At 42.3% G+C, this 27,456-nt stretch overlaps 1 protein-coding gene across 3 annotated transcripts in view; it reads right to left on the bottom strand.

Moving 5' to 3' along the window:
- The window catches only part of dnmbp (dynamin binding protein), a 55,361-nt gene that overhangs the window by 8,586 nt on the left and 19,319 nt on the right, over positions 1-27,456 (bottom strand). The window contains exons 4-9 of one of the 3 annotated variants that reach the window (XM_054767931.1): positions 24,713-26,686; positions 4,404-4,612; positions 4,217-4,316; positions 3,052-3,199; positions 2,058-2,075; positions 1,094-1,293 (exon numbers count right to left, since the gene is read on the bottom strand). In XM_054767931.1, coding sequence (XP_054623906.1) covers positions 1,094-1,293; positions 2,058-2,075; positions 3,052-3,199; positions 4,217-4,316; positions 4,404-4,612; positions 24,713-26,686 — 2,649 coding nt within the window. Of the gene's footprint in view, positions 1-1,093; positions 1,294-2,057; positions 2,076-3,051; positions 3,200-4,216; positions 4,317-4,403; positions 4,613-17,475; positions 19,335-24,712; positions 26,687-27,456 lie in introns of those variants that run through there. The other 2 variants (XM_054767933.1, XM_054767932.1) reach the window with 2 other exon arrangements.

Here is a 27,456-nt window from a genome sequence, read left to right as displayed (position 1 = left end):
CTGTTAACTTGTCAGTGTTATTCAGCTCCGAAGCAAAGAAGGAAACTTCTCCTGTTGCTTCTGCCAACTTTATTTATTGAACGCGGCCACCAGACAGCAGCTCAGACCACACACACATCTCTCAGCATCGTCTCTCCTTTCTGCTTGCCCACAAGGCAAAGGTTAAACAAGCCCCACTACATAGCTGTCCAGCCAATGCCTGTAAGAAATGACACCGTTTATTTCCTGGTGTGCACTGGTCAATACTGTAATGCCGCTTGTTGTGGGGAAGGAGAGACTCACGTCGCCGATGCACTTTAATGGCTTTATTAACAGCAGAGAACACTGCAGGACTTTACATCCACGCCAACATAAACACACTTCCCAAATCTCTCCAAACTCACAGCTAGCACTGAGCCTAGCTCTCCTGCTCGGGACGCCCACCGTCACTTCCCGTCACTTCCTGATGAACTAAAGCTGTAATGACACTCTGCCGTATAAAAAGTAAAATATTAAAAACAAGCATAAGACATTACTAGCACAGCTTTGTTCTGTGGGTTGTGGCTATATTCTATCAGTTGTTATTAAGCCTCTAGATTCCTTTTAGTAAGTAAAAACCTTGGCTATGATTGCACTACATTGTCATGTAGACCTACAAAGTACACTTGGAAGAACAAGAGGTGAATAAATGTATTGCAACTGATGTGAAACTGATGAGGGGTAGGATTAAATAAGCTTTGCTTCTTCCTACTCCTTTTTGGACATGCAAAATTGTGAATTGTACTATGTGATGTGCTACTGTTTGACTCATGCATGTTCAGGATGAATTAAAACCATGAACCATGAATCGTGATAATAACAAGCCTAGTAGTGCTGTACAACTTTTATCCGCAGTCCTGGATAAAAGTTTAAATTTTTTTTTCCCTCTACTGGTCAACATTCAAACTGGACCAACCTGTCTATAGAGGCCACCTGTCTATAACGGCCACTTTGCAGACTCCCTCTAGTGGCCGCTATAGACAACTTTGACTGTATCTGAATATTAGAATGTTGTCTGGGATCTGTTTTTTTTTTTTGGCGTGTGGATCAATGATGTTTGCCCAGGGTTTCTCACCGAGATCTTTCCTGCGCTTGTACTCGTTGATGTTCACGTTGATCTCCTTGACGGCCTGCAGGGCCAGAGTCAGTTGAGGCCGGTCGTGGTGGCTCTCTGGCGTGGCCCCCAGCAGCTCCATCAGCAGCAGCGGGTAGCGCATGACCCGCTGCACCGGCTTGATGAGGAAAGAACCCAGGTTGATGTAATTTGTTTTGCCCCTGAAAAAAAGTCACAGAAGAGAAATGCTAAAAATGCAGCTGACATTGAACGGAAATGTGACATGTTTTTCATCATCATCATTATCCAATGAGCCTACACACGCATAATGAGATGATGACACATATCACGGAACAGGAAGAGGACACATCCATCCATCTATCTTCTATGCCGCTTATCCTCACTAGGGTTGCGGGTATGCTGGAGCCTATCCCAGCTGACTTCAGGCGAGAGGCGGGGTACACCCTGGACTGGTCGCCAGCCAATCGCAGGGCACATATAGACAAACAACCTTAAGACAATTTAAGAGTCGCCAATTAACCTAACATACAGTACATGTTTTTGGACTTTGGGAGGAAGCCAGAGTACCCGGAGAAAACCCACGCACGCACATGGAGAGGACACAATAAAGATAATTATGCTTAGCCTAATGCCATCAAGAGGGCAAAATATTTCAACTTGAAAAGATTTAAGCAAATAAATGTGACAATCAATTGCTGTTTTAGGCCACTTGATGGCGGTAGTTTCCCCACTTCCCAGATTCTGCCATGCCACATAAGCAGGAACATTCAACATCCACATACACAAACAACATGAGTTCATCTCAATCCGAGGAAGGGATTGAAACATACTCATACAGCAGCAGCATACACATTTTTACTAGCACTCACACACAGAAAGTTCAATCAAAGGGTGTTAGCGAGCAAAACGGTATGCGAACGGGATGATTATCATGCTCGTGGCGACACTCTTTGCAAAGACTTACCACTCTCGATATATGGCCCTGTGGGAATGAAGGGACAAGAAGAGATGATAGGATTCATCAGCCTATGGATGTTTACATTTGGCACCACAGAATGTTATTGTAACGTCCCCCCCCCCCCGTAGACAAATACTGTCTGAAGTGAAAAATAGCTTGAAAAAACACTTTACAAAAGGGGTGGGCAACCTAAGGACTAAGGCTGGGTTCACACAAGAAAAGCAGGTTTTTTTGGTATATTTGTCATGGGTCAAAAGGCTGCACAGTAAAGCACATACAGTATGCATAAAGTACGGACTTGGCAGCTTTTTTAACTCTGCCATATTTACTGTCAGAGATTTCAATAAAAGCTTGTAAAATATACCGGTACATTTCACAGGCGCCGCTCTCTCACAAACGCACACAGAGGGACAGGGCCGAAACAATGCACCCTGAGAAAAAAATGCCCCGCCCCCCCTTCTGCTCTCATCATTTTGTTTATGAGTTTTAATCTTACAACCAGCGTCCTTCCGGTTTAAAACAGCCCCATGCGTACCTCTGATTTGTCAGCTGTGTCATGTGTCTGACTCACAGCTTGGCAAAACAGGCGGAACCAGGTAGGGCACATTCCTCAACAATACATTTGTATCGAAGGAGCTTCAGTTTAGCACCCTGCAGAGTAACCTAAAATCTGTGTCCCATGGACGCCAAGTAGAAAAACAGCACACTTATTCTTTTTAAATAGTCACTGACTTTCACTGTGCAGCCAAGTCCAAAGTCTAAATATAATAAATACTTGAAGGGAATGGCTATACATGACCCCAATGTATCCCACTGGACATTCCAGTGCTCAAGCAGATGACAGTGGACTACTACTACACTAAACTCTATAAACAATAGACCTATGCTAGATTCATTCAACTGTATAAAGATTAGTGAACACTCTTGGTTGCTTCATGCTCTTTAACAATCAGGCACAAACACGCCCAAACATATATTAGTATTGTTTTTTTCTCCTCACCTGAGCCTCTCGAGACACTCCAACACATGCCGCTGGATGTTTTCATCTTTCTCGTAGCTCTCCAGCAGCGAGATGGCATCGTCGTGGTTCTGGCAGTAGATGTTGTAGACCCCCTCAAGCTCCGTTTTGAAGCCCAGAAAGACCTTGCCTGGGGAGTCGCAGATCGACATAGAGCCGAAGCATTCATTTAAAAGCCAAGACCCAAGCTTAGCGAGTATACCTCTTGTATTTCAGCACACCGTTTTATTACAGTACATTTTGTCAAGAGACAATACTATGGAAAGTAAACTTGATATACTTTAGAATAGTCAGTGTACAGTTAGTACAAGATGTACTATTCACTGACGCAACACACAGCTATTCTTCATAATACACCAATACAAGATTTGTGACTACACTGTGTCTACAGTCAAGCATGGCGGTTGCTTCATGGTCTGGGGCTGCACAAATGCTGTGGTACATTGAGGGGAACCATGAATTCTAACATGTACTGTGGCATTCTGAATCTGAACATGATTCCTTCCCAGTTTTCCAACATGATAAGGAGCCCGAATACACCTCCAAGATGATCAAGTGCATTGCAGAGGAAGCTGAAGGTGAAGGAGACGGGGTGGCCAAGTAAGTTTCCTCTAGACCTTAACTAATTGAGCACTTGTGTGGCATCCTCAAGCGGAAGACAGCAAGGTGGAGGAGTGAAAGGTGTCTAACATCGATCAGCTCCACCAGCAATGTCACCATGGAATTGGCTTCCAAAATGTGCAGCTCTGCTGAATTCCATGCCAAGAGAATTAAGGCAGTGCTAGATAATGCTGATCACACTAAATATTGACACTTAGGCATGTTCACTGTGAGGCCATGCTGTTCTTCCTCAAACTGTGACAGTACATGTTGGAAGTAATGTTGGAACACAGCTCAACCAGTGCCGGCAGCGCTTACGCGGCCCCAGACCATGATGCTACCACTACCTTAGGCAAGACACAATTAGTTTGCTATTTATGTTGCCAGTTATTTAGGCGGTAATGGGTAATAATGTGTTGAGGCATTATTAGTGGTTATTAAATCTTTGCTGTTATACAAGCTGTTCACTGACTACTCTAAAGTAACAAGTGGTAATCTCATAAAAGCTGACCAAAGCATCAGATTGGATTTTTAAATTTTTTTTTACCAATAGAGTCGCTTTCCTCCAGTGTTTCAAACAGGCGCTGCGACAGGTCAATCACAGAATTGATGTTGCCAAAAAGGCCATCAAAGTCTACGTTCTTCACCTTAAAAAAAAAAAAAGAAAGAAAAGAAAGAGAACTTTATGCACATCCATTGATGCTAACATCGTCCAGATTGACGCTTCTCCTCACCTGCTTCTTCTGCAGAGGCTCAATTATCTCCACCACGCACATCTGCAGGTCCTTGATGTAGTCCTTCTCCGTCTGCAGCAACTCCTCGATGACCTTAGACCTCTTCTCCAGCATCCTCAGCTCAGGGTCCTCTGTGCTGGCGGTGGCCATTGTGGCGTTACCCGAGGTGGGCTCTGTGGATTTGGGCTGTGACGACAGCTGTGTCATCTCTGGAAAAAGATGAATGAAGATTTAGCTTCTGGTTGAGGAACAAATCTCTGGTTTCATGTAAATAGCCCACCCAGAAAAATGCCGTAATCTGTGCTCATCCGACCACCCATTACTCCCCTGCCCCTTGTCCGCCTGTTTGATCAATGTGTCTGCTATCAGTCTCACAGGGCCTGATTTCTCTGAGGGGGAGCCATCGTCCAGAGGGAGAACCCGCTTCACGCGTCACTGCTTTTTATGAATGGACCCAAAAGTGGAATGGATTCGGGTTCTTTGTGTCTGGCATAAAGAGAGAGGAGGCATGGAGCCACTCAGGGAGCACAAGAAGGCAAAAAGGGAGGAGAGATAGTCGTACTACAGTGATGCAACCAACTGTATATATTTATACTTGTAGTTGTGGAAGCTCACGCTTCTCCTGAACCGTTGCACACAAACGGGGGAAAATGTGTCAAAATATGCACCCCGAATCTGTTGCCTGTGTTATTATTTTTCTGACATATACACCACATTGCAGCACTGTTATTAAACCCCATAATTCAAATTGACTTAATGTTTATCACGCAGCTCAATGCGTTATAAAAACACTTTATGGTGTTTAGCCAAATCGCCCTCAATTTTGGTACTCACCTTTAGGGTACTGACAAGCACATGTACATTTTTATCAAAATTGGTTGAAAAACATGACCGGCATCAACCACATCAACTTTGGGACTTAGGAACTAATTGATTAGAAAACTCATGTACTCCTCAACTGCTACTACACAAAATGGTAAAAATCGGGCAAAGCATTTTTCTGTTAAATACACCACATGCACTACTGGTCAAAAGTTTTCGAACACTCCAATTTCTTTGAGCTTGGAACACCTGTAGAGAATAGTTGCACCAACTGCCAAGGATCTTGGCAGGATGTTGATCTTGATCAACCTTGATTTCTGCGGAACAGCTTTAATTTGTTGACCCATTTTGTGGTTCCTGAAAGAGGCCTTTTTGTACAATTCTGAAATATACATTTTTCAGTTTTGGGTAACCTTACCTTCTTTTAACTTCTGGCACTTCACCACTTATTGTACCGTTTCAAGCTATTCATTGGACTTGAATGACTTTAATTTTTTTTCCACATAGCCTCTGTGAAGCAAAACATTGTTGCACGGTGGGACTTGGCAACTAATTGTCCATAAGTCATTGAGCATTTGTCTAATGATTATACAACTTTGAGGCTCTGTATTACATATATGCTAGCATGTCTTCCAAAGAATTTTCGCCACAACCATGAATTACCAATCACGAATGTCACCCCGTTATAGCAGAAAATCTGCACACTTCGTATCTGTAAGCCTTTGAACATCCATGACTTCTGATGGAGCACGGCCAAATGCTGAATAACAAGCATTTCCTTTAAATTGCATTGTCCCAATTTGGAAAAAAGACAGCAGGGTGCACACAGTGCTGTTCGTTGACAGATGACTGACACCATCCTTGCCGCGCCAACAGATGCTAATGCTAATGAAGTTAACTCTGCTTATCCTCGCTCTGCTTCTTCCTACTCCTTTTCGAACATGCTCAATTGTGCAATTGTAAACATGTTATGCATGTTTGAAACAAAACCATGTGTATTTGTGGTTCTATGTGAGTGTTAATCAAACCAAATGCTTGTTTGGTGCCAAATGTGCACAATAGTCAAAGTCTGATCCCCCAGGCCACCTGCCTTTTGTCTCCTTCCCGTCCTGACCTCATCTCTGTCACTCCACCTTCACGTGATTTAGCTAATGCTCAGCTCAGAGCAGCTTTTCTCACATTCGTTAACTGGGACTCCCTGGCCAAGTGCCGCCACATCGTCCCGCTCATGAGAAACTAATGTACAAGTCGGACAACACAACACAAAAGAGAGGTAAAACAAAAGGCTTTAATTGGAATCGATCCCTCACAACCCGTTCCCACGTTTGATGGCCGCATCACGCGCTCCATTTCACGTGTTTAAAACTGCACCGTAGCCAACCTGTCAACTCGGGTGAGTGTGTTTTGACCCAGTTTACATCAAGTGCCACTTTTCTTTGTTCCGTCAAGTGGAATCTAAAAGGTCGGACACAGGCATTTGCATTTACACAATGTATTCAGTTATAGTAAAAGTAGAACAGGATCCTAAAATACACCAAATGAAATCTTGTATATTCAACTGGTGGCTCACGGGCCTAATCTGACTCATATATGACATCAGACTGGCCTGCCAGTTCAGTTCAAAACTTGGGAGTGATTAACAATCTTTTACCAGCTTTAATGCAAAACAACACTCCTGTCAGTGAGAGCAGCGGTCTCAAACTTGTAGCACGTGGGCCATTTGCAGCCCGCTGAACCATATTTTACGGCCCACGACTTGACATGGAAGAGTAATGTAAATGCAGCCCGCAAGGTCTGAGCTGAGCGTGTGTTAGTCATAAAAAAGCAAGTATAAACCTTGTCACATGCAGAAATGAACAGTGGGGTCAGTAGACAGAACACTACCTACAACCGCGGTGCTAACACACAAAAAAAATAAATGACAGCACAACATGTAACAGCTAAGCAAACACACATAGGGCAACTACTACTGTGAGGAATAATTAAACACATAACTTCAGCAACTTTTTACAAACCAAGTACCACAATACATGCTGGGAGCTGGCATCACCCCAGATTATGGCTGTGACAAAATATCTATATATCGAACTATCGCGATATTAAACCTTACTATGGATATTCAATACCTTTCGCCGTGTATCGTTTTTTAATTATTATTAAAATATAGTCTCAATAAACTTCTATCACCGTTCCTCCTCAGTGAGTCGAGTGAGCATTTTACATATTATCTAGGAGGCGCTCTTCGTGACAGTAGTGGAAAATTGGGTGGAAACCACAGAAGAAGAAGAATAAGAAATGAAAGCAGAAGAAAAATAAACAAATGGTGCATAATACATCGGTGAAGAATGGAAAAATACGCCAGCACAGTTTAACTCAAAAGTGTGGACTCACTTTGGCTTTCATAGCATGGACGAGGATATATTGGATAAGGACGTTGCAGTATGGAAGAAGCGTCTGATGAAAATACAATACATGGGCGCCGCGACAGACATGTACAACCACCTCGTTCGTCACCATGCTTGCGGAGAAAACTGTGTCTAGTAGTAAGAAAAACGTTAATTTTTCTATTAAAATGCTAAATGTTGTGTTGTTCAATCAAGAGATGTGTGTTTAGTTTATGTTTTATATTGTCGTGCTGTTCAACCTTATCCACTCATTCTCTTGTATCTTTCCGGTAAATACGTCACTACTATCATACTACACTAAATATTTATTTTTTCTATGCTTCTTCTACATAGTTGATCTGCTTGACAGATATGAGATGTTGCGTTTTGTGAATGAGTTTACTGTTTGTCAGCCACTTCAACAAAAATCCTGTTGACACATATGTTCCACTACAACAGTATCATTCTTTTTGCACCATTGCTGCTTGTGATCTGGTTAAAATATGCTGCAAAAATTCCTCCCATTTTCTATACTGCTTGTCCTCACTAGGGTCACGGGTAAGCTGGAACGTATTCTACCTGAATGCACCAAACAAACTATGAAATTATTTATCTTTTTGGTTTACCCTACCCCCGTATTGAGATATAATCGTTATCGCAAGCCATGCATCGCGTATCGTACTGTATCGTGAGGTACCCTGAGATTCACAGCCCTACTCCCAATACTTCATGCGGCCTAGCCTCACCTCGACAGTTCCTTCAGCGGTCCCCAAGTAAACTGAGTTAGAGAGACCCCTGATCTAGAGGATCTTTTAATAATGTGAAGAGATGACAGAGCCTTGCATTAACATTTTACAGTATGCAAATAAAGATGTCAGCAGAGCCAGTCCCTGGCTTCCTGAAAATGTGGTCAATGGGACAATGTACTTGCATAACCCTGCTATAAGTGGAGCCTGGCCATAGTATTAGGTACAACTATGTACTCTAATGAGATCCATTGCAAGAACTGCATATGTTTATTATATTGTGCTTGTAGCCAGGTAGAACTGCATCATAGTGAGAACTGTTTCTAACGTGGTCAAATAAGAACCACCACTCAGTGTATTGTACTATATTTTTGTACCATCTGGATTCCTGCCAACATAATGTTTCAGTCGGGAAATGTTTCCTCAACATTCCCAGAAACAGGAAACATTCGAGTAAACTAAGCCTTTATAGTCTCAACTTCAAACACTAATTCAACACAGTTTGCGGTTTCTGTGCAAGTTAAGCAACTAGAAGGAGTAAGGGGATGATCCTCAGGCTTCACCCACCTGTTACATACAACAAGCACCGCCCCTCCTCCTCTCTTTCACACAACAGCAGCCATTCTAAGATAGTCCATTGTCAACATGAAGTCCAGCTCTCGGCTGCTCGTCCCATTCCAGCGCTCCAATTACCATGAGAAAGGATGGGAAGCCACCATGATTACACACACAAACGCACACACCAGAGTGGACGACAACCACTGTGGCGGACCATAAAAGCTGAAACCAGATTCATTTACAACTCTTTTCTGTGATGTTTGTTCAAAAACAAAGGATGCTTTAAGGGTGTTGCATGCTGCATTCACTCACTGATGTAGCTCATGTGTTGGATGAGCTAAATTGGACAGAGTTCTGTGGGTGTAATTCAGTCCAGATCTTCGATGTATCCGTTTTGTGTTTTCACAGACACCTGACTGTGCTCCACCTACTCCACATCTAACCCTACATGTGCCGCATTCATCTTGAAATAGATATTTTCAACATGCTTAGTTGACATACAGTACTACAGTACTGCACATTTCAACACTATTTCAACCTGATCTCCATGTCTCAATTTCTGGAATACTTTAAAAAAACAAACCACATCCATCCATCCACCCTCTATGCCGCTTATCCTCACTATTGATTTGACCTGTTTTTTTGTTTTTAGAATAAAAGCCCACTAACTGTGCCAATAACAGTGAATTAAAGTCAAACTCGGGGTCAGCGTTAATCAGCGCTTGGGCTCTGAAGTTCACAGGAGAATGCGCAGTCGCCCAGGCAACCAAAACAGCATGGGGGCGCCGCCCCCTCCCCTCAAAGTTTTTTTGGAGAGCAGCAAGGGAGCAACTTTTCTTCCAACAAACACACAAGCAATGCTTTTTAGAGTTAGGGCATGAAATTACACGATAGAAGCTTCATGAAAACTCCAGCAAATGTCTGCAAGTTTTGACTTGTTATTCACCTTGAATGTACTGGAATGATCTGTGCTTGATAGTAACAGGCAAAATAAACACAGGCACCTTACGCAGTGCAGATACTAGTGCGTAAGGGTCTAACAGCATGCCATAATCACGGTTCAGTATGCACCTCGGTTTTTGTGTTTTTTGTCTAAACACCTTTGATGATTTATAAAATGAAACATGAAAAAACTTCAAATTGGCAGGTAACTTATCTCTACTAAATCTCAAATACAAAATAAAAATAAGGATGAACTAATATATGATAGTTAACAATGTTTGAACAGTCTGACTTATGCTTTAATTTTTTGGAAATTCAAGTTACTTTAAGTGCAGCATTAATGTCTTGTCTTTTTCCGTTTCCGTTTTTCATCGGGAAGGCCACGTGTTCCCAACTTTAATTGACAGAACAGGGTTTTCAAGGGCGGGCTTCTCATTGGCCCTATTGCTAGCCAAAGGTTGGGCTGCACTGTACTCGAGTAGATGAGTGACTACAGGTACATCTCAAAGCAGTTACACTTCCTGTCCCTCACATAATGTGTTCCATGTGGGCATTTGGTAATCAGTAGGGATGTAAATCTTTGTGACAGACGATTCGATTTGAATGTAGATACACAGATTACGATACGATTTAAAAACTATGTATTTTAAAAACAGAACGATTTGATGCAGTGTACAAACGATACAATTCAATTCAAGGGTTAATGTTTGTTGATGTAGACATCAATGATACATAATAAAATAAAGATGCCAATTATATAAAGGTGGCATTCTTACAGTATTTTCAAATGTGTAAGAGCACATCATATCCCCAGCATGCACTGGCAAAAATAAAGTCAAAAGAATAACATGTCAAATGTATTTATTGTTTAGACACAGACCAAAAGAAGACTTGCTTAACCTTCAGTCCAATCAATAATACAAAATAAATAAATAGTGCAAAACCCCTTAAATAATGATATCTCTCTTCAAAAGTGGCAAAGTGTCAAAGCACAGATAAATAAATGGAAAAGTAAAACAAACCGAGACTCACAATGTCATAACAATAGTAAGCGTGCATCATTTCAGCCTGAGCATGGTGTTTTCAACACTGCAGGTAGGTAACAGAAGTGCAACATTTCAAAGTAAACAAGGTACAACGCAAAAAAGTTAGCTAGCTAGCGCGCCTGCTACTATTTACATCCATTCTCATCTTCAGCTGTGCTAGGATTGTCGCGCATGCTTCAGCTACAGCGCGACAATCCTTTCTCTGGAGGCCAAGGCACTCGCGTTCTTTTAAAGACACACTGTCAACTGATTGCTTCTCTCGTGATACTTGGTGCATGTCTCCGCAATCAATTAATCTAAAGACTTATGGCTGATTCTTATCGATACTGGACGCTTCTACCGGCACAGCCAAATCGTTGGCTTGGCAAACCAGATGTCCGGTTGCATCGGTTTGTCGTTCACAACCCTAGTAATCAGATTACAAAAACGGGAGCGACGGCAGCTTTTAATGAATTTCCGTGCAGAAAACACTCATCATCCCTGGTTGTTTGTGGTCTAACGAGGTTGAACAGAGCGGTAGGCTCATTCAGTGACATTCCATATCCTGCTTATCTCTTGAGGGTCAAATGTCAAAGGGTCACATTCCAGATTGTGGCAGAATCACAGTCACCTCCATGTGCCGTTGCTGGCAAACAAAAGCAGCTGCTGTCGTGAGATTCTCCTTTCCAGGCATCTCATGGCCGCAAACTAATGAACTGAGGTGCTTTTGTTCACTAATAGGACAGCGAGCTTGAAGGTTCTTGGGATTATGTCATTTTGTCGCACTTCTTTTATAAACAGTTGATTGGAGAGACTGTCTGTTTTGCATATGAGGAGTAAGTCTACAGAGCGCTCCCCTTTGAATATCTATTTGATGATTTGTAATACTATAGAATCTACTGCCTGAATGGGAAAGTACTACTTCTGTAGAACCTGTCGGTGGAAACCAATTTGTCATATCTGTTCTCATGTTAATTCACAATGGAATAACAGGACTTCAATCCAACATCTAATCATTTCAAAATTCTATGCCAGAGGGTTTCAAAGTATGAGGCACAACTCCCCTGCAGCAGCTTCAGACAAAGAAAAACATTAAAACCTATGAAAGCCCAATTCACACTTAATTTTGAGTTAGATTCCCTAAATTATGCTGCAGCGTCACGGCGCCTGCTCCACCCACTACAACCTCCCTTCATCATTTCCGTTTTTTCCCTTATGCATGTTTCAAAAGTCGACCAAAACAAGAAACAATGGCGCAAATTGAGGAAAATCTCAGCAAAGATGTTATAAGAATATTATATGAGCAGTTTCAGGGTAACACATAACAAAAATGACTGTTCCACATTTATTAAGTCCAGCTCCAACAACAATCTGGATGTCGCTGTCAACATTGCTGACTACCACAACGGCAGTTAAATAGCTAGTCCAAGGGAGTTGTTTTGATGGATAGGCCCCTAGGTTTTATTTTTTCCCAAATTCTGTTATTTTTTTATTTAAAAATTTTTAGAATTCTGTTTTTTACCTTTTACACTCATGTTACCAGCCTAGAGTGTGTACTTCTATGACAGTAAATAAAATGTCTGTTAATTAAATGCAACAATCCATACATTTATTGATACAATACATCATTAGCCAATTTTGCCTAGTATTTCAGAAAAGGATGTAGCTTGGCTAACTTTTGTCATGGGATTGTAATTGGGATCCTCTGCACACATTGCTACAAAATCCTCAACAAACTGTAATACCCGTGCTTGTGATTAAGGAAGAAGGAGTTACCGATGCAATTCCAATTGCGTTATTTATGCAAGATATTTTTTATGACACCCTTGCTTTTTTGACACAATTAGACAGGACGTGGCCAACAACGCTGTCATTTTGAAGGCCGGAAGTGTGTTGCGTGTGTTGACAATGTCTGTTGACTGTCGTAACAAAGCTAAGTCAGCTAGCTTCAATTCACGCTCCGTAAGAGTTGAATTTCAAAATTTTTACGCCAACTTACACCAGTGTTTTAGGTCGCCGTTTCAACATGTTTCGTTTGGGAGGGGGTGCGCTAGTGTTGATGTGATTCCGCCACAATTGAGCGGTCTGCCGGGGAAATACTTCCCCAAACAAACGTTCCTTCTCTTCACGATGACAGCATTTCTTTGATAATTTGTCAATTTCTGCGAGATTCCATGTTTAACAGTAGATTCCCATTTTATTGGACAATTCCACGACTCTGTTGGCAATGCCGAAATCATAGGGCTCTAGGTGGGGAATTGCAAGTCACGCATCAGCTCCGCCCAAACAGCTATAAATCAATCAAGATGCAGTCAGGCTGGCCGGCGTAGTGACGAGGCAGAAGCATAATTCAGGCTAAAGTGTCATGAGGAGTATTCAGAGCGTAAAACAGAGAAGACGCAACTTAACTGTCTGGCACTAAAAAGAGTCAATCAAGAAAATGAGTGTTGATTGTCAACTGTCGCTGATTTAAAGTAACATTTATAAACTAGGATGCCACACTTGGCCCTAATTCCATGAGGTCAAAGATCAGTTGCATATGTTTTTCCCGCACTTCTGTCTGAAGGTTACTTACTTATGCGCTGATTTTCCTTTATTATAATGGACAATAACTGAGATATTCAATTTTTGTAGAAGAAAAACACACAACTACACCTAAATGCAGCTTAATGCAGCTAACTATTCAAATAAATGATTCAATATTAATTCTAGGTGCTCTTCACTCATTCATGTGTGGACTGCCTCAAAACAAAATATCCCACGAGGCACGTGTGGAGCTGAAAGACGTAAATGGGCTGAGACACTGAAGCCTGAGGCAGATGTTGGGATTGAAAAACAGTGACGACAGGGAGAGGCTGGAAAAGCAAAGCCAAAAGGTAAGCTGAAAACAAAAATGAAAATCATATTGTCAACTTCCATCCATCCATCCATTTTCTAAACCACTTCTCCTCAGGGTCACGGGAGTATGCTGGAGCCTACCCCAGCTGACTTCGGGCGACAGGACTGGACTGGTCGCCAGCCAATCGCAGGGCACATATAGACAAACAAGCATTCACACTCAGAAAACGCACGCATGCAAACTCCAACGGAGATTCGAACCCAGGTCTTCCCAATCTCCCGACTGTGTATGGCCAACATGTTCCACTAGATCGCCGTGCGGCCCATATTGTGAACTAGTCAATGGAAAATTCCCTCATAAAGTGCTGTCACAGTGAGGCTCGTTTAGAAATCACTTAAGTTGACTTTTGGACTGGAAAGACCCTATGTGCTTGGGAAGAACCTTGGAGCAAAATTGAAGACGCAAAATATGGGTGGACAAAAAAAGTGAAGCTCAAATTCAACCCATTCTATACGGAAGGATGCCAACATGAAACTGGAATGAAAGATATGTAGGATTACTACTATCTAGTTATCAGTGCTCATATGAAAAGCCAAAGTGTCACCATGCAAAATACACATTTTTGACCCAGAATTACGATAAAATTCCATCCATCCATTTTCTATGCCGCTCACCAGGGTCAAGGGGGTATGCTAGAGCCTATCCCAACTGACTTGGGGCAAGAGACGGCGTACACCGTAGACTGGTCAGCAGCCAATGGCAGGGCTCATATAGACAAACAACCATTCACACTCACATTCATACCTATGGACAATTTAGAGTCTCCAATTAACCTAACATGCATGTTTTTGGAATGTGGGAGGAAACCGGAGTACCCGGAGAAAACCCACACACACACGGGGAGAAACATGCAAACTCCACACAGAGATGCCCAAGCGGAGATTCAACGATACAATTAATTAACTAATTAATTATGTTCAATATTTCAAGTTAATTAAGATAAAAAGGTTTTGTTTTTTTAAGTGTCCAGGAGTAGGGGGTACATGGCTTCAGGTCAAATGTCTGAAGGGGTACACGACTGTAAAAAGTTTGGGAACCACTGTATTAGAGTGTAAGCATCTATTTCGATAATATAGAGCAAATAAGATGAATTTGAATGTGAATATGCAGGGATCCATTGTACCTCTTGTGAATGTTCTTCTCACTCACAAAAACATTCGGCTCTTCAATACTGTATTTGTATCAATAAGAGGCATCTGATATGTTATCTTACACTTATTAATAAACAGGTAGGATTTTACTTTCTTCTTTAAAAAAAAGTATCCTTGTTGATGGAAACTTTGTCTTTTAAGGACTGCACCATCAGTCTGCCACGGATCTAATCTGATGAATCTGATGTAATCTTTGAAAGAAGACCCACAGCCCAACCAATTGCTTTTCTAACTTTCATGCCCAAAGGACAGCCAAGTGGCTTGATTAGTTTTGAACTAATATCCTAATATATTCAGAGAATCAGTCATCATCTGTGAACCACCAATCTGGCAGGTAATGGCTGCGTTTACAAAACAAAGGTGTGTGTAGGTTATTGAGTTATTAATTTTAAACCACACAGCCTTCTGGCTGTCCTCTGGGCATGGGAGCAGGAGTAAGAAAACGCTGGGACTGCTAATGTTGAAAGTCAAACATGATTTAATTAAGGTGTTTACATGCATTTGCAAAAGATGGTTCCAACAAAATTCATGCAATGATTAGTTTTTTTGTTTATGTAAATATAGTGAGTGATTGCCTGCCACACAGTAGTGACCCCCTAAAATGTTATTCCATTCAATACAGGATGATTGCAGACAAGAAGTCAAAATGCGTTAAAAAAATAGCCCTGCCCTCCTCTCAATGTTAGTGAAACGCACTTTAACCCCATTAAGCATCGCAGAGGGCCGCTCTAATGTTTTTAGCCGTGCAATCAAATACAAACTCCTGACAGAGCTGAAACGCCATAACAGGATTAAAGGATGACAAGCAGTAAGTGTGCATGTGTGTTTTAAAAAATGGCGTCACCTTTTAAATAAGCCCCCTGAGGGTCCCTGCACACACACACGCACAGACTCGTGGACAATATAAGGAGTCAGTCAGTGCTAGCCGGTGCCTGGCACCAGACAGACCCCCGCCATCCACTCACCATGCTGACGCTAGGGATTAATACACGGACTACTGAAAGGAGTCGGCTGGCGGGGGACGGCATAGATTGTGTGTGTGGCTGTGCACGTGTGTCTAGGTGACTGGGGGAGGGGTCGTGGGGCTGCCACCTGCTTCTTCTCAGACACAATCAACTCAAGCCAGAAGAGCGCTCTCCCTGTCTCCCTCTCTCTTTGTTGCAGTTGCCCAAACTTTGCTTAACAAAACAAGGTTGATTTGTAAAGTTGTAGGGAGCTAGAGACTAATGCAAAAACTGAACTGACTAGTTACGGGTGAAAATTGCTTCAGCAATGCGGCAACTAGCTTGAGGGACAAAGACAACAAAACCAAGAATCCACAAAACAAGTTCTGCAGGTTTGCAGATGGAAAAGGAAATAGTTGGCCTCTATGTGGGATGCACACAAACACACACTAGTTAATAAAAAGACATCCTGAGATGGGGAAAGACTGTGTCATCATTTTGAACCCTCTAAAGCATTGATCAGAGGTCACATGATAAGAAAAGGGAGTTCATTTCTCCACCCTAAATTATCTACTGAGATGTGAATGACCTTTTAAAGTATATCGCCTACGTGTTGGGTTTAATGTTCTGGTGGGTACCGTTTGATTAGTTTAGACCAGGGCTTTTCAACTACATCGTTCCAGAGACCATATTTTAGGAATGCTAAAGGCCAGGGTTGACTTTTTTGTACAAAACATCAATGCAAGGCTAGGACTTCACAAAAATGACTAACACAGTCACGTATGAAGCAAGTCCTACATTAAAACAGACACAAAATGTAATCAACAGTCAAAGATCCTCTATATGACAGAAGCACCTGTCTGTTTTGAGGGAACTACAAGTAAAAAACACTAGTCAAAGATCCTCTGCATGTGACAGAAGTGCTCTTCAGTTTTGAATGACCTACTTCAATAACACTCGTCAAAAAGATCCTCAATATGACAGGAGCATTCCAGCGGTCGTAAGGAACTACAGCAAAAATGCAAGTCAAAGATCCTCTACATCAGGGATCCCCAATCACTGGGCCGCGGGAAGCTTAAAAACACTTTAAAAAAAATTAAATTGCATAAGTACATCGAACATGTAAATGCATATACATTATGGAAATATGGACCATTATTTTATTTAAAAAAAACAATACAGTTACAAATCCCATAGTTTTTGCATATATATGTTTTTTGCAAACAGTGACCCATCCCATGGTGGAAAGTGGGTCTGTATTCATTTTGTGCTTTTAATTTGATGTTATTACTGGCTTAGTTTTACACAACACATAATAAATAACATGAGATCTGCCCCTACCCCTCGTTTCGCTGGAGATTTGTGGGAACACAAGCCGCTGTGCCACATGACAAAAGCAAGCTTCTATTTTGAGGGACCTACTGCAAAAAACACTAGCCAAAGATCTTCTCTATGACAGAAGGAACCTGCTGCAAACACCTAAGTTTTGCAATGAACTCATGGGCCAGTTGATGTCATTTATGGGTTGGTTTTGGCCTGCGAGCCACCAGTTGACTATTCGTCAGTCACAACACACAAAAGAAGCTTCTCTCACTGTTTACCTTTGTTCTGCTTCCTGTTAGTGGCGAAGGGTGACTTTCGCAGCGAGCTGGGAGCCGTCTTCCTGTAGAAGCTGTTGCGATCTAGGGAGCCCACATAAACAGGCTTCCGACCACGCTTAGGACCAGCGTTCCCGGTGCTTGACTCGTACCCTTTTTCATGCTCTTCGCTGCGATTGTATGTGCCGGGGTCCTCAAAAGAGTGCCTGAGCGCCAGTTTCTGGTTTTGCTGCTCAACCCATTCCTCACAGTGCGTCTTGCGGTCTTTTTTGGGGTGCTCCACATAATCAACAGATACTGAACGCAGATCTCGATATCGGTCTCTGGGTTTGCGGTGGGGACGTCCTTCATCTCTAAATTTGTAACAGTCTGTTTCGGTGCGGTTATGACAGCCATTGTCCTTGTAAGTTTCCCGCCGGTCGTAGTGCTCATTTGCCCTGTGCTCGTCCCTCCTCTTGTGGTCTGGATGCTCGTCTCTCCTGTAGTCATCTTTGTATCTGTAATAGCGGTCCATATCTTTATAACCACTGCGTTCATCCAATTCAGAGTCATACTGTCCTCTCCGTCTACTGCTGTAATTTTCTTCATTTCTTCGATTGTAGGCTTCCTTCTCTTTGTACATATGTTCTCTGCGATCATCCTCATAGCTGGACTTACGCTCCTTATAACATTCTTCCTCTTCTCTATGTTGGTAATAATCTTTTTCCCTATATCGATGACCATCTTTGGCGTCGTAATGGTCTTGGGAATAATAGCGATTTCTATCACGAAAATCCTCTCTGCAAGCATCCTCATAGTAGTCTTCATATTTGCTGTTGTACCGGTCACGTTCTTTGAGACCATGCCTGAGATGTCTCCGTTCCTCATAATATTCTCCGTCATCATAGCGGTCGTGCTGTCTTCTGTCGTATTTATGATCGTACTCATCGTATTCCCGGTGACTCTTGCGTCCGTAATCGTCAGTGTTACATTCTCTGGCCCTATTGTCTCTTCTTCTGTCCTCATCCGATTTTCCGTAGCCTTCTTGACTCCTGTTGTTCTTTTCTTGTGGTGCTTGGACGTAGTCCTGGTTGTAATCCTCTGGGCCTTGGAAGAAGCAATGTTTGCCTTTCCATTCTGATATCCTCAAATCTAGATGACCGTCCTCTGAACCTGGGTGGTAGTACATATTCTGTCCCTGAAGCCTCTTCTGCTGTTCTTCATATTCCCAGCTTGGTTGGTTGCCCTGTGTGACCTGGCCTTGGTGATCCCACTGCACAGGCCACGGAGGTGGTACTACCCCCCCTACAGCTACCACTGGGCCTCTATGCACAGGCATCATCCCAGCATGCATCGGCATCGGGCAACCGTGAATCGGAACTGGGTTACCGGGTCTTGGTGCCATCATGGCTTGCTGTGGATGGCCGGGAGGAGCGGGAGGAACTATGCCATAGCCAGGGTATACAACCTGTTGCTGCTGAAGCTGGTGTAGTTGCTGTAAGTGTTGAAGATGAGCCACCCTCTCCCTCTTCTTAGCCCACCCGGCGTCCCCGAGCTCCTCCACACTCTTCCCCCTCCTCACTGGGGCCTCAGGAGCAAAGTTCCAGTCCACGGGAGCAAACATAACAGGGTTGCTATAAACGACCGGGTTCTTCATGCTTCTGGCTGTTTAAAATCAAGCCTTCCCGGAGCTGAAGAGTCTTCAATTAGGCTTATTCCTTTTTTCCAGATTCCGGCATTCCATGACAAAGTGCCGTGGGAGACACCACCTGTTAGGCATGTTCTGACTAAGCGACTAGTTGTCTCTCATGTCTACTCTCCACAGCCTCAGCGGGACTGCCTTGCTCAAGCGCCTCCCAGCTCTCAGTGTAACCGAATCATACCCTCCCGGCTGTCATCTCAGCGAATTGTTGAACACAGAGGGCTGGGAGGGGCAGGGGGGGTGTACCGAAGGAGGGGCCTCCTTGTGTTAATGATTCAGTAGAGTCACATGAGTGGAGGATTAGCCGCATAGCCACTCCCATTGTTTAAACTGGCTACTATCTCTGTTTGCAGGAAAACACTCTGCCTGGGGGGAAAAGTCTTTATGGAAGATGGAGACAAATTCCACAATATATTTTTACTGCAATGAATAATCCTCCATCCTGCACTCTATCCTGTTTTCTTTAGTGTGCAATTTCCTGGTCACCAGGTCACTAATCCTCGTTGTTGGACCTTTGGCGCTGATGCTGCTCCGACTATTCTGAAGACCAGATTTAGCTGTACACTACAACTGAGGGAGACATTCTTATTTTGACAGTTTGGGCTTGATTTCAAGCTATAAGAGAACTACAAGAGGACTATATTTAGAGAAACTGAGTGTGTCGAATTAAACACACACAGCTTGATTATAGACCAGTAGTCTGAAAGAGTATAAGTAGAAGCAGGAGTACACAATGAGCTCTTGTTGAAGACTGTCCTAACTCTCAGAGGCGACCTGAAACTTTTAGTGTGAGAAAAAAAACAGGCCTTTTCATAAAGCAAGGGCATTATACATGCCTCCCCCTGTGCTCTCTAACTGAACTCTCAATGAAAGAGGTGGCCACTATAGAACAAGGTTCGAAGGACTTGCACACAAATAGATGGGATACATTAAGGCGCACCTGTGGGATAGTGTCAATTTACCAGCAATTTAAAAAATCTGAGTAGTAATAAGAAACAAGCGCTGGTTTGTTTCATGGTGTGCATTTTGTCAAACTGTTTCTTGATTATGAAAGCCTAATTGGGGTGCAAATTAATTAACCTAACCAGTATCCAGGTCATGGTAACAGGAAATAACTTTAATGACAGGCTCCTTCATAAAAAATGTGTGAAGAGTGTGAGCTTTACCAGTATCCAGGTCATGGTAACAGGAAACAACTTTAATGACAGGCTCCTCCACAGAAAAATGTGTGATGAGTGACCTCACCAGTTATATAAGATAACGAGCAGATTTCATACAATAAATTAACAGAAAAGAGTCCAAAATAATCTGAGAAGTCAAAACCCACAGCACGATGACATCTGCATATACAAGCGGTCCTCATGTTATAACATTTCATGGCTGGCTATGTGCTCCCATAAATTAATTAAAACTTAATTTTGTTCGGTAAACACGAGACTCACTCGAAATGTAGTTACAACAGAAGAATACACTAAGTGTGGCTCACGCTGATCCTGTGAAAGTGACAGTAACAACCAAGCAGCGTAGTGGTCTTACTATTGAGATGGAAAGGATGCTAGTGGTCTGGCTTTTATATGGTTTCATTTAATTCTTGTATTTAGTGTTTTATTACTGTACTTTGTAATGCATGTGTTCTGTGTACAGTATGAGTGACTTAAGCGTTAATTTAGGTATGAGAGCTGACTTAAACCAAAACTTGACTTACTAGGAACTGATCTTGTGTGTAACCCAAGGACCACCTGCATTGTATTTATTTATATTGCAGAGCTGCCATTCAAATCTTTTTTAAACACTTACTCTGTGTGGTATATTCTTTAAACAATCACCAAGACTCACATTAAAGATGTTTTACATGGTGCCAAAAGGAACAAAATCCTCCTTTGATGTCATCTACTTACGCAAGAGTGTTTTTAATTATCAGTGTTGCACATCTCAGCTTTCATTTCCAGAACACGACCGAAACTGCATGTTTGTGTAATGCAGCATTCCGATGGCGGTAGTTAGCTTATATAAATGGGGGTGCCGTGGAATCACTTGAACACATAGAGGAAAAACAAAGGGATTGCGTTTCCCCATTCACTCATATTTCACGTATAATACATTTCCATTTGTAATGCATTTAAAAGTCTAAAAATTCTTCTTTTCTTTAAAAAAAAAAAAAAACATGCGGAATTATGCGGATAAGCAATTAATATAATAACAAGGAACGTGGTGATGAGAAGATGTTAACTTTCAGTTTTCAGGTGCTGGCTTCCTTACAACAATAAGCCTCTATTGTTTCTCCAAGTGTCACGTTTTGCAACACACGCCCTGCTCAAGCACGACAAAAACACTCCTGGCTGAGTGACTCTTTGTGCAGTGTGGACTGCACGCACACACATAGTGATGGGATAACAAACACTGATAAGAACACGCCTTTTCTGTGAACTGAGCACTAAGCGGGAAACTTAACATTACAATACATGACAGAAATGGGGTACACCTGCAGAAGCCAATACAGCGGTATCAATTTGCATCGGGACCTGTGGTAAAAAATATGAAGGTCAACAATGGTGGTTGATTAGTTTGCCAACAAACGTGTGAATGGGGAAGATTTGCACATGTGTAGGAAAAACAAGACAATCCATCATCATAGCTGTCAGAAAGTGGCTATTAAAATTAAATGTCTAGTGATGACAATACTGAATGCATCACTACAGATTGTCACCAATTTGACCATTGAGTGAGAATATCTATCTAAAAATAAAGCTTTCAAAAATCTGTGACGTCAAGCATGCTTTATTAAGTGTGTGCTGTCAAGGCCCAACCCAAAAATAAGTGGTGTTCATGGAATGTTTCATTATTGCTGTGCTTTTAATTAACCAAAAGAATCCCTTAAAACAGCGGAGAGCCAAGTCCAGTTCATGTCTTATTTTCTAAAATTAAATTAAATTAAACACAGCCTAACTCAGACAACATTACAAGGGAGGAATTATTTTTTAAATTATTAAAATTGTAGATTAAAAAACATCTACTTCTACTCAACTAATACTGTATTATATGTGACTATACTTTTTGGCCAACTGTATTGGCCAAAAAAGTATTTATATATTATTTGGATAATCAGGAAAAAATTATATATCTAATAATTAACATAACAATAAAAATAAAAATCTATCTACACATTATAATTGTGGCTCAATAGGTCATATTTGACTGTAATAGAAAAAAAGGAATAAGAAAAATGATTTGGCCTCTCTTTTATTTTATTATATATATATATTTGTTATTGTAATTACACAACTTGGCATATCTTGATATCATTAGGTTGATTTTCGTGGGTTTACTAAACAAAACTTACAAAAATATCAAAGTATCAGAACAACTAGTATCAAATCCCATATCTTATAATTTTTCTGTATCCACAGTTGTTAGCTCCTCAACAGCTCTGTTGCTAGAGAACTAATGCTATCATCTTCTGTTTCCAGCTGCAAAGTTAAAGTTAAAGCTAAAGTTAGTGGTCATACAGCATCAACATGGCACAACACTGACCCTACCTGCCACTCTGCTGGATCCTCCGAGAGTCCCCCCCTCTGAGAGTCCAAATAGTGCAGAAAGGTGTACCAGGGACCATGTTACAGTTCGCCACAATTTCACATTAGACCCATTTCCAACGTGGACCATGTTGTGTTCTACCCCTGCCTCTTCTCACTCTTCTTTATTCGAAGTCAGTAGAGGTATGGAAAAAAGGGGGCCCATCATTGGCTGTCAGCTTCACACTGTGTGCAGGAATGCATCTCGTACTTATGTGACAACACGTGGGTCTGCCTCTGACAGCCATTAGTATCCACATGCTACACATACATATGGAAGGGTAGAACACAACAATTTGGAGTCAATCTACCAAGAGATGGTAGACAATGCCCAATGGGAGAGTTTTTAAGAAATCAACTGCAAAAACGCAAATCACAACTCCTCTATATGACAGGAGCACACTGCTGTTTTTAGGAATCTACTGCAAAAAGCCTAGTAAGAAATCCTCAATAGGGCAGGAGTGCACTACTGTTTTTAGGAATCTACTCCAAAAACGCTTGTCAATGTTCTTCTATATGATATGAGTTTTCTGCTGTTTTCAGCAATCTCTTGCAAACACCTAGTCACAGATCCTCTATATCAGGGGTCGGGAACCTTTTTGGCTAAGAGAGCCATGAAAGTCACAAATTTTAAAATGTATTTCCGTGAACGCCATATCAGATTTTTTAACATTGAATGCAACTAAATGTGTGCATTTTTTAGCAAGACCAACCATTTTAGAATATAATAAGTCTCTGAAATTATTCTTTTTAATAATGTTGTTATACTGAAGCTAACCAATAATGAATAAAATACTTCTTACCATTAATGCGGCTTGTGGTGCTGCTTGGTTTTGCACCGTACTCCGTATCTTTCTTTCCTTTCGCCATCTTCTTCATCAAAAGGGTTGGCTCTACAGAATTAGCTGGCTGACTGTTTGATTAAAGGAGGGAGGTTTACTTCTTGACCTCTCAATAATCCTGGTAGGTTACCGCATTATCCAGTAATAATCACGTTTTGGTGCCTGACCCGGAAAATATCGTAAGGGCAGTTGGCATTGGCTCTGGCCACCCGCACTGTGGTAGAAAATGGATGGATGGATTAAAATGCATAAGGACGTTTTATATTTTGAACATTATTTTTAACACTGTGATGTCTTGTTTGTCTGTTTTACTTTAAAATGTCAGTGAAATTTTTTTTAAATAAGTACATTTTATCGTGTTAACAAATGTCTGAGAGCCAGATGCAGTCATCAAAAGAGCCACATATGGCTCCTGAGCCATAGGTTCCCTACCCCTGCTCTATATAATAGGAGCGCATTACTGTTTTCAAAAATCTACTACAACAAAATGCTAGTCAAAGATCCTCTCTATGACAGCACACTACTGTTTTTAATGATCTGACACAAAAAGGCTAGTCAAAGATCCTATACTTGACAGGAGCGCTCTGCGGTTTTTAGGAATCTACAGCAAAAATGTCATCCATTCCTCTCACTCTATCGTGTTTTTGTCAAAAATTGAATAATATATAATCGCTGTTTTGTGGTTGACTATCGCTTATTGTTAGTCAAAAAATATTGAAAAGACAAGTTATATGCAGTATTCTGGTCACTAGGCGGCAGTAATGTTAAATTGATGAGAAATGACAGTACCTTAAATCACATGACCTTACCCCTACATAAAGTCAGCCATAGCATGTCTGACATTACATATTGAAAACAAGTTCTCCCTCCATTCCATTTCTTAAGTTTAGAACAAATAAATTGGAGGTTAACTATTGAGTTCGGTAGCATGCTGCGCTTAAAGAGGTAGCCGGCCCTTGTGTCCCTGCAGTGATCGCGTAGCCTGCGCATAAGAGTTGCGCAATGTAGTGTAAACAAAGAATAATAGGAGTGCAAAGGTGACTATAGGGGAGTTACTTAATGTCTACAGGGCTCTAATAATAATAAAAGCCATATTAAAAAGTCATAAACAGGTTTTCTAACTCATCATTAAAACTGACTCTTACCTTGCAACTGCTGCTGCTCCAAGGCCAGCGTCTCCAGCGTGTAGGTGCAGAACTCTAGGTTCTCCATGACCTGCATTCGGGCTGTCTCATCCTCTTCCTCCTCCAGCATGGCCCTGAGGTCCTCGGCAGTGTGCGCATACACCTCCATGTCGTTCTCCACTTCCTGTAGCCGAAACAACAGCTGGTAATTGTCCTCCTGCTCTCTTTGCCTTTGACTCTCCAGCTCCATCTCTCTCTCCAGATCTTTCTCGGTTTCTAACTGGAGGTGGAGGTCACGTTCATGGGCATCTGCGAGGTCACTAAAGTCAGCTGCTTTTGAGTCTGTTATTTGGTCAAAGAGGTTTAAAGGTGGCTCAAAGAAGATGGGGTTGGTGAGGGAGTTGGTGGGTGGAGGAGCAGAAGTCAGTCTCGGGGACCGGGGAGGTGGACGTGGAGCAGGGCGGGCCGGTCTGCTGGCAGGCGGAGCTTGGGGACGAATGACTTGGGGTCGAGGCGGAGGAGGGCGAAGGGTCCTGTGTCTCTCTAACGAGGAGGACGCAGAGGTGGACGCCGGGGAACGCGAGGAGCCCCGCATGATGTCGCTCTCATTGGCATAGTCCAAAATTGAGAAGTGTCTCGAAGCACCGGACGTCAAGCTTTTCTCAAATTCGAACATCTGCTGGGAGAGTTTGGCTTCCAAGTCGCCGGCAGACGTCAGCAGGGCCTCCAAGGCGATGGATGATGGCTGGACGCCATTGGAGGCCAGGGCTCTCTGCGGCCGAGTGGCCTCTCTTGTCATCTTCTTCTCCCTACTCTCAACGAGGCTTGTCAAGATTTGCCCAAGAGTTGCACTTTTGTTAACAGCGGTGGCGCCATCCACTGGCTGTCTGTGAGAGTTCCTGCTGTCTTTGGACCAACCAGGCTGCCTGCTAGGAAGCGTTAGGCTATGAGTTAATTTATGTGGCAAAGGCCGTGTGCGACCATTTGTGTAGTTCTTCTTATTTGTGTTAAAAGGACCATTGTGGCGGTTTTGGCTTCGTGCAGGTAGGCTTGGTCGAGGGGGTGGGATTCTCGGCCTTGCTGGCGGAATAGATTTGGGTCTTTCTGGTCTTTGATTGGCTGTTTGTGAATAAGTCTGTGAGTTAGAATTGCTTTGAGCTTTCTTGCTTTCACTTCGCCATCTCTGCTCCTCACTTCTCTCAAAGTAGTCCAGGTCCCATATGGTATGATCTTCATAGGATATCAACCCAGAGTCATTCATAGAAGGATCTGAGCTATATTCAAAAGTGTTCTCTTTCTCCTCCTCTATTTGAAAGGTATTTGTGTCCTCTGCCATTTTCTGTTGGTCTAGTTTAACAAACCGATGAGGAAATATCCCACGCCGCCCTCTCAGCAACCCCTCCAGCCAGCCATCGTCCAAGGTGTTGACAACACGTATACGGTCGCCCACGTCAAAGTCCAGTTCACCGGGCTCCATGGCACGAAATTCATATAGTGCCACTCCATAGACAGCACCTTCCACCTCTTCATTGTCTTCTTTCAGCTCCTCTCCCCGTCCTTCTTCAATGGCTTCCTCTTCCTCATCATTGCTTAAATACTGGTAGCCCTCAGGCTCCTGGGGCGATCGAAGAGGACCCAGGAGCTCCACGAACCCTTCCGGGAAGATCCCACTGCGTCCCTCCAGCTCCCCCTCAAACCAGCCAGGCTCGGGCAGCCCTGTAATGATAATCAAGTCCCCCTCGCGGAAGTCTAGCTCCTCGTTAAGCTGTGCATGGAGGCTCATGAGAGCCCGGGCCTGGCCGAGGGCATACAGTGGAAGGTCGGAAGCCTGAGCCTGGGCTGAGCGCTCAGATAGTTGCCTGGAGCGGCAAGAAAGGTTGAGCTCCTTCACACAGGATGTAGGGAAGACACCACGGGTCCCCCAAGCATTACAGCCACGAAGCCAGGTTTCCCCAAGGTCCATGGACTCTCCTGTGTCTCCGACAACGACATCGCCTGAAAACACACAATACGGAAGACTTATTTAAATATTGATGACAGTCATGTGATCATAAATCCTGGGAAAAATTGGGACATCCCGTGAGTATTTTTTTATTTTCAGTATTTTGTAGTGCCCCTGATGGTTGTATTCAAAATGCTTTGAAAGACATGCTAACATACAGTCATGGAAAAAATGATTAGACCATCCTTGTTTCTTCTGTTTCTTGTTCATTTTAATGCCTGGTACAAGTAAAGGTACCTTTGTTTGGACAAATGTAAAAATAACAAAAATAGCTCGTAAGAGTTAAACTTTTTGGCAGTACAATGCTATAGCTATTCATGTAAGATCAAGAAAAACATGGAAGTTGCTAGATATCAGCTCTTAAATTAAACTCTTATTTGTTATCATCATTATATTTGTCCAAACAAATGTGCCTTTAGTTGTTCCAGGCTTTAAAATGGATCAATAAACTGAAGAAACAAGGGTGGTATAATCATTTTTTCCATGACTGTACATGTGATACACATTAGGGGTGGGAATCTCTGGCCACCTCACAATTCGATGTGATTATCTTTTAATAATTGGAAGGTTACATCTACCAACATATTTCCCATTGCACAGAACCAGCAGGAAAAGTAAAGTGCACCAGTAGCAGCATGTAAAAAAATGATAAACACATTCTGACTAACCAACATAAAAAAATCTGCCATTATTCACAAACGAATAACAGACTTCTGAATTCAAACTAAAATCCTGAGCATAGAATCTCTGACAAAATAATATT

This window comes from Dunckerocampus dactyliophorus, chromosome 2 (assembly GCF_027744805.1).
Source record: "Dunckerocampus dactyliophorus isolate RoL2022-P2 chromosome 2, RoL_Ddac_1.1, whole genome shotgun sequence".
In the NCBI taxonomy this organism is placed as follows: domain Eukaryota; kingdom Metazoa; phylum Chordata; class Actinopteri; order Syngnathiformes; family Syngnathidae; genus Dunckerocampus; species Dunckerocampus dactyliophorus.
Note: the sequence above shows the minus strand (reverse complement) of the source record. Positions and strands in the feature narration are given on the sequence as shown.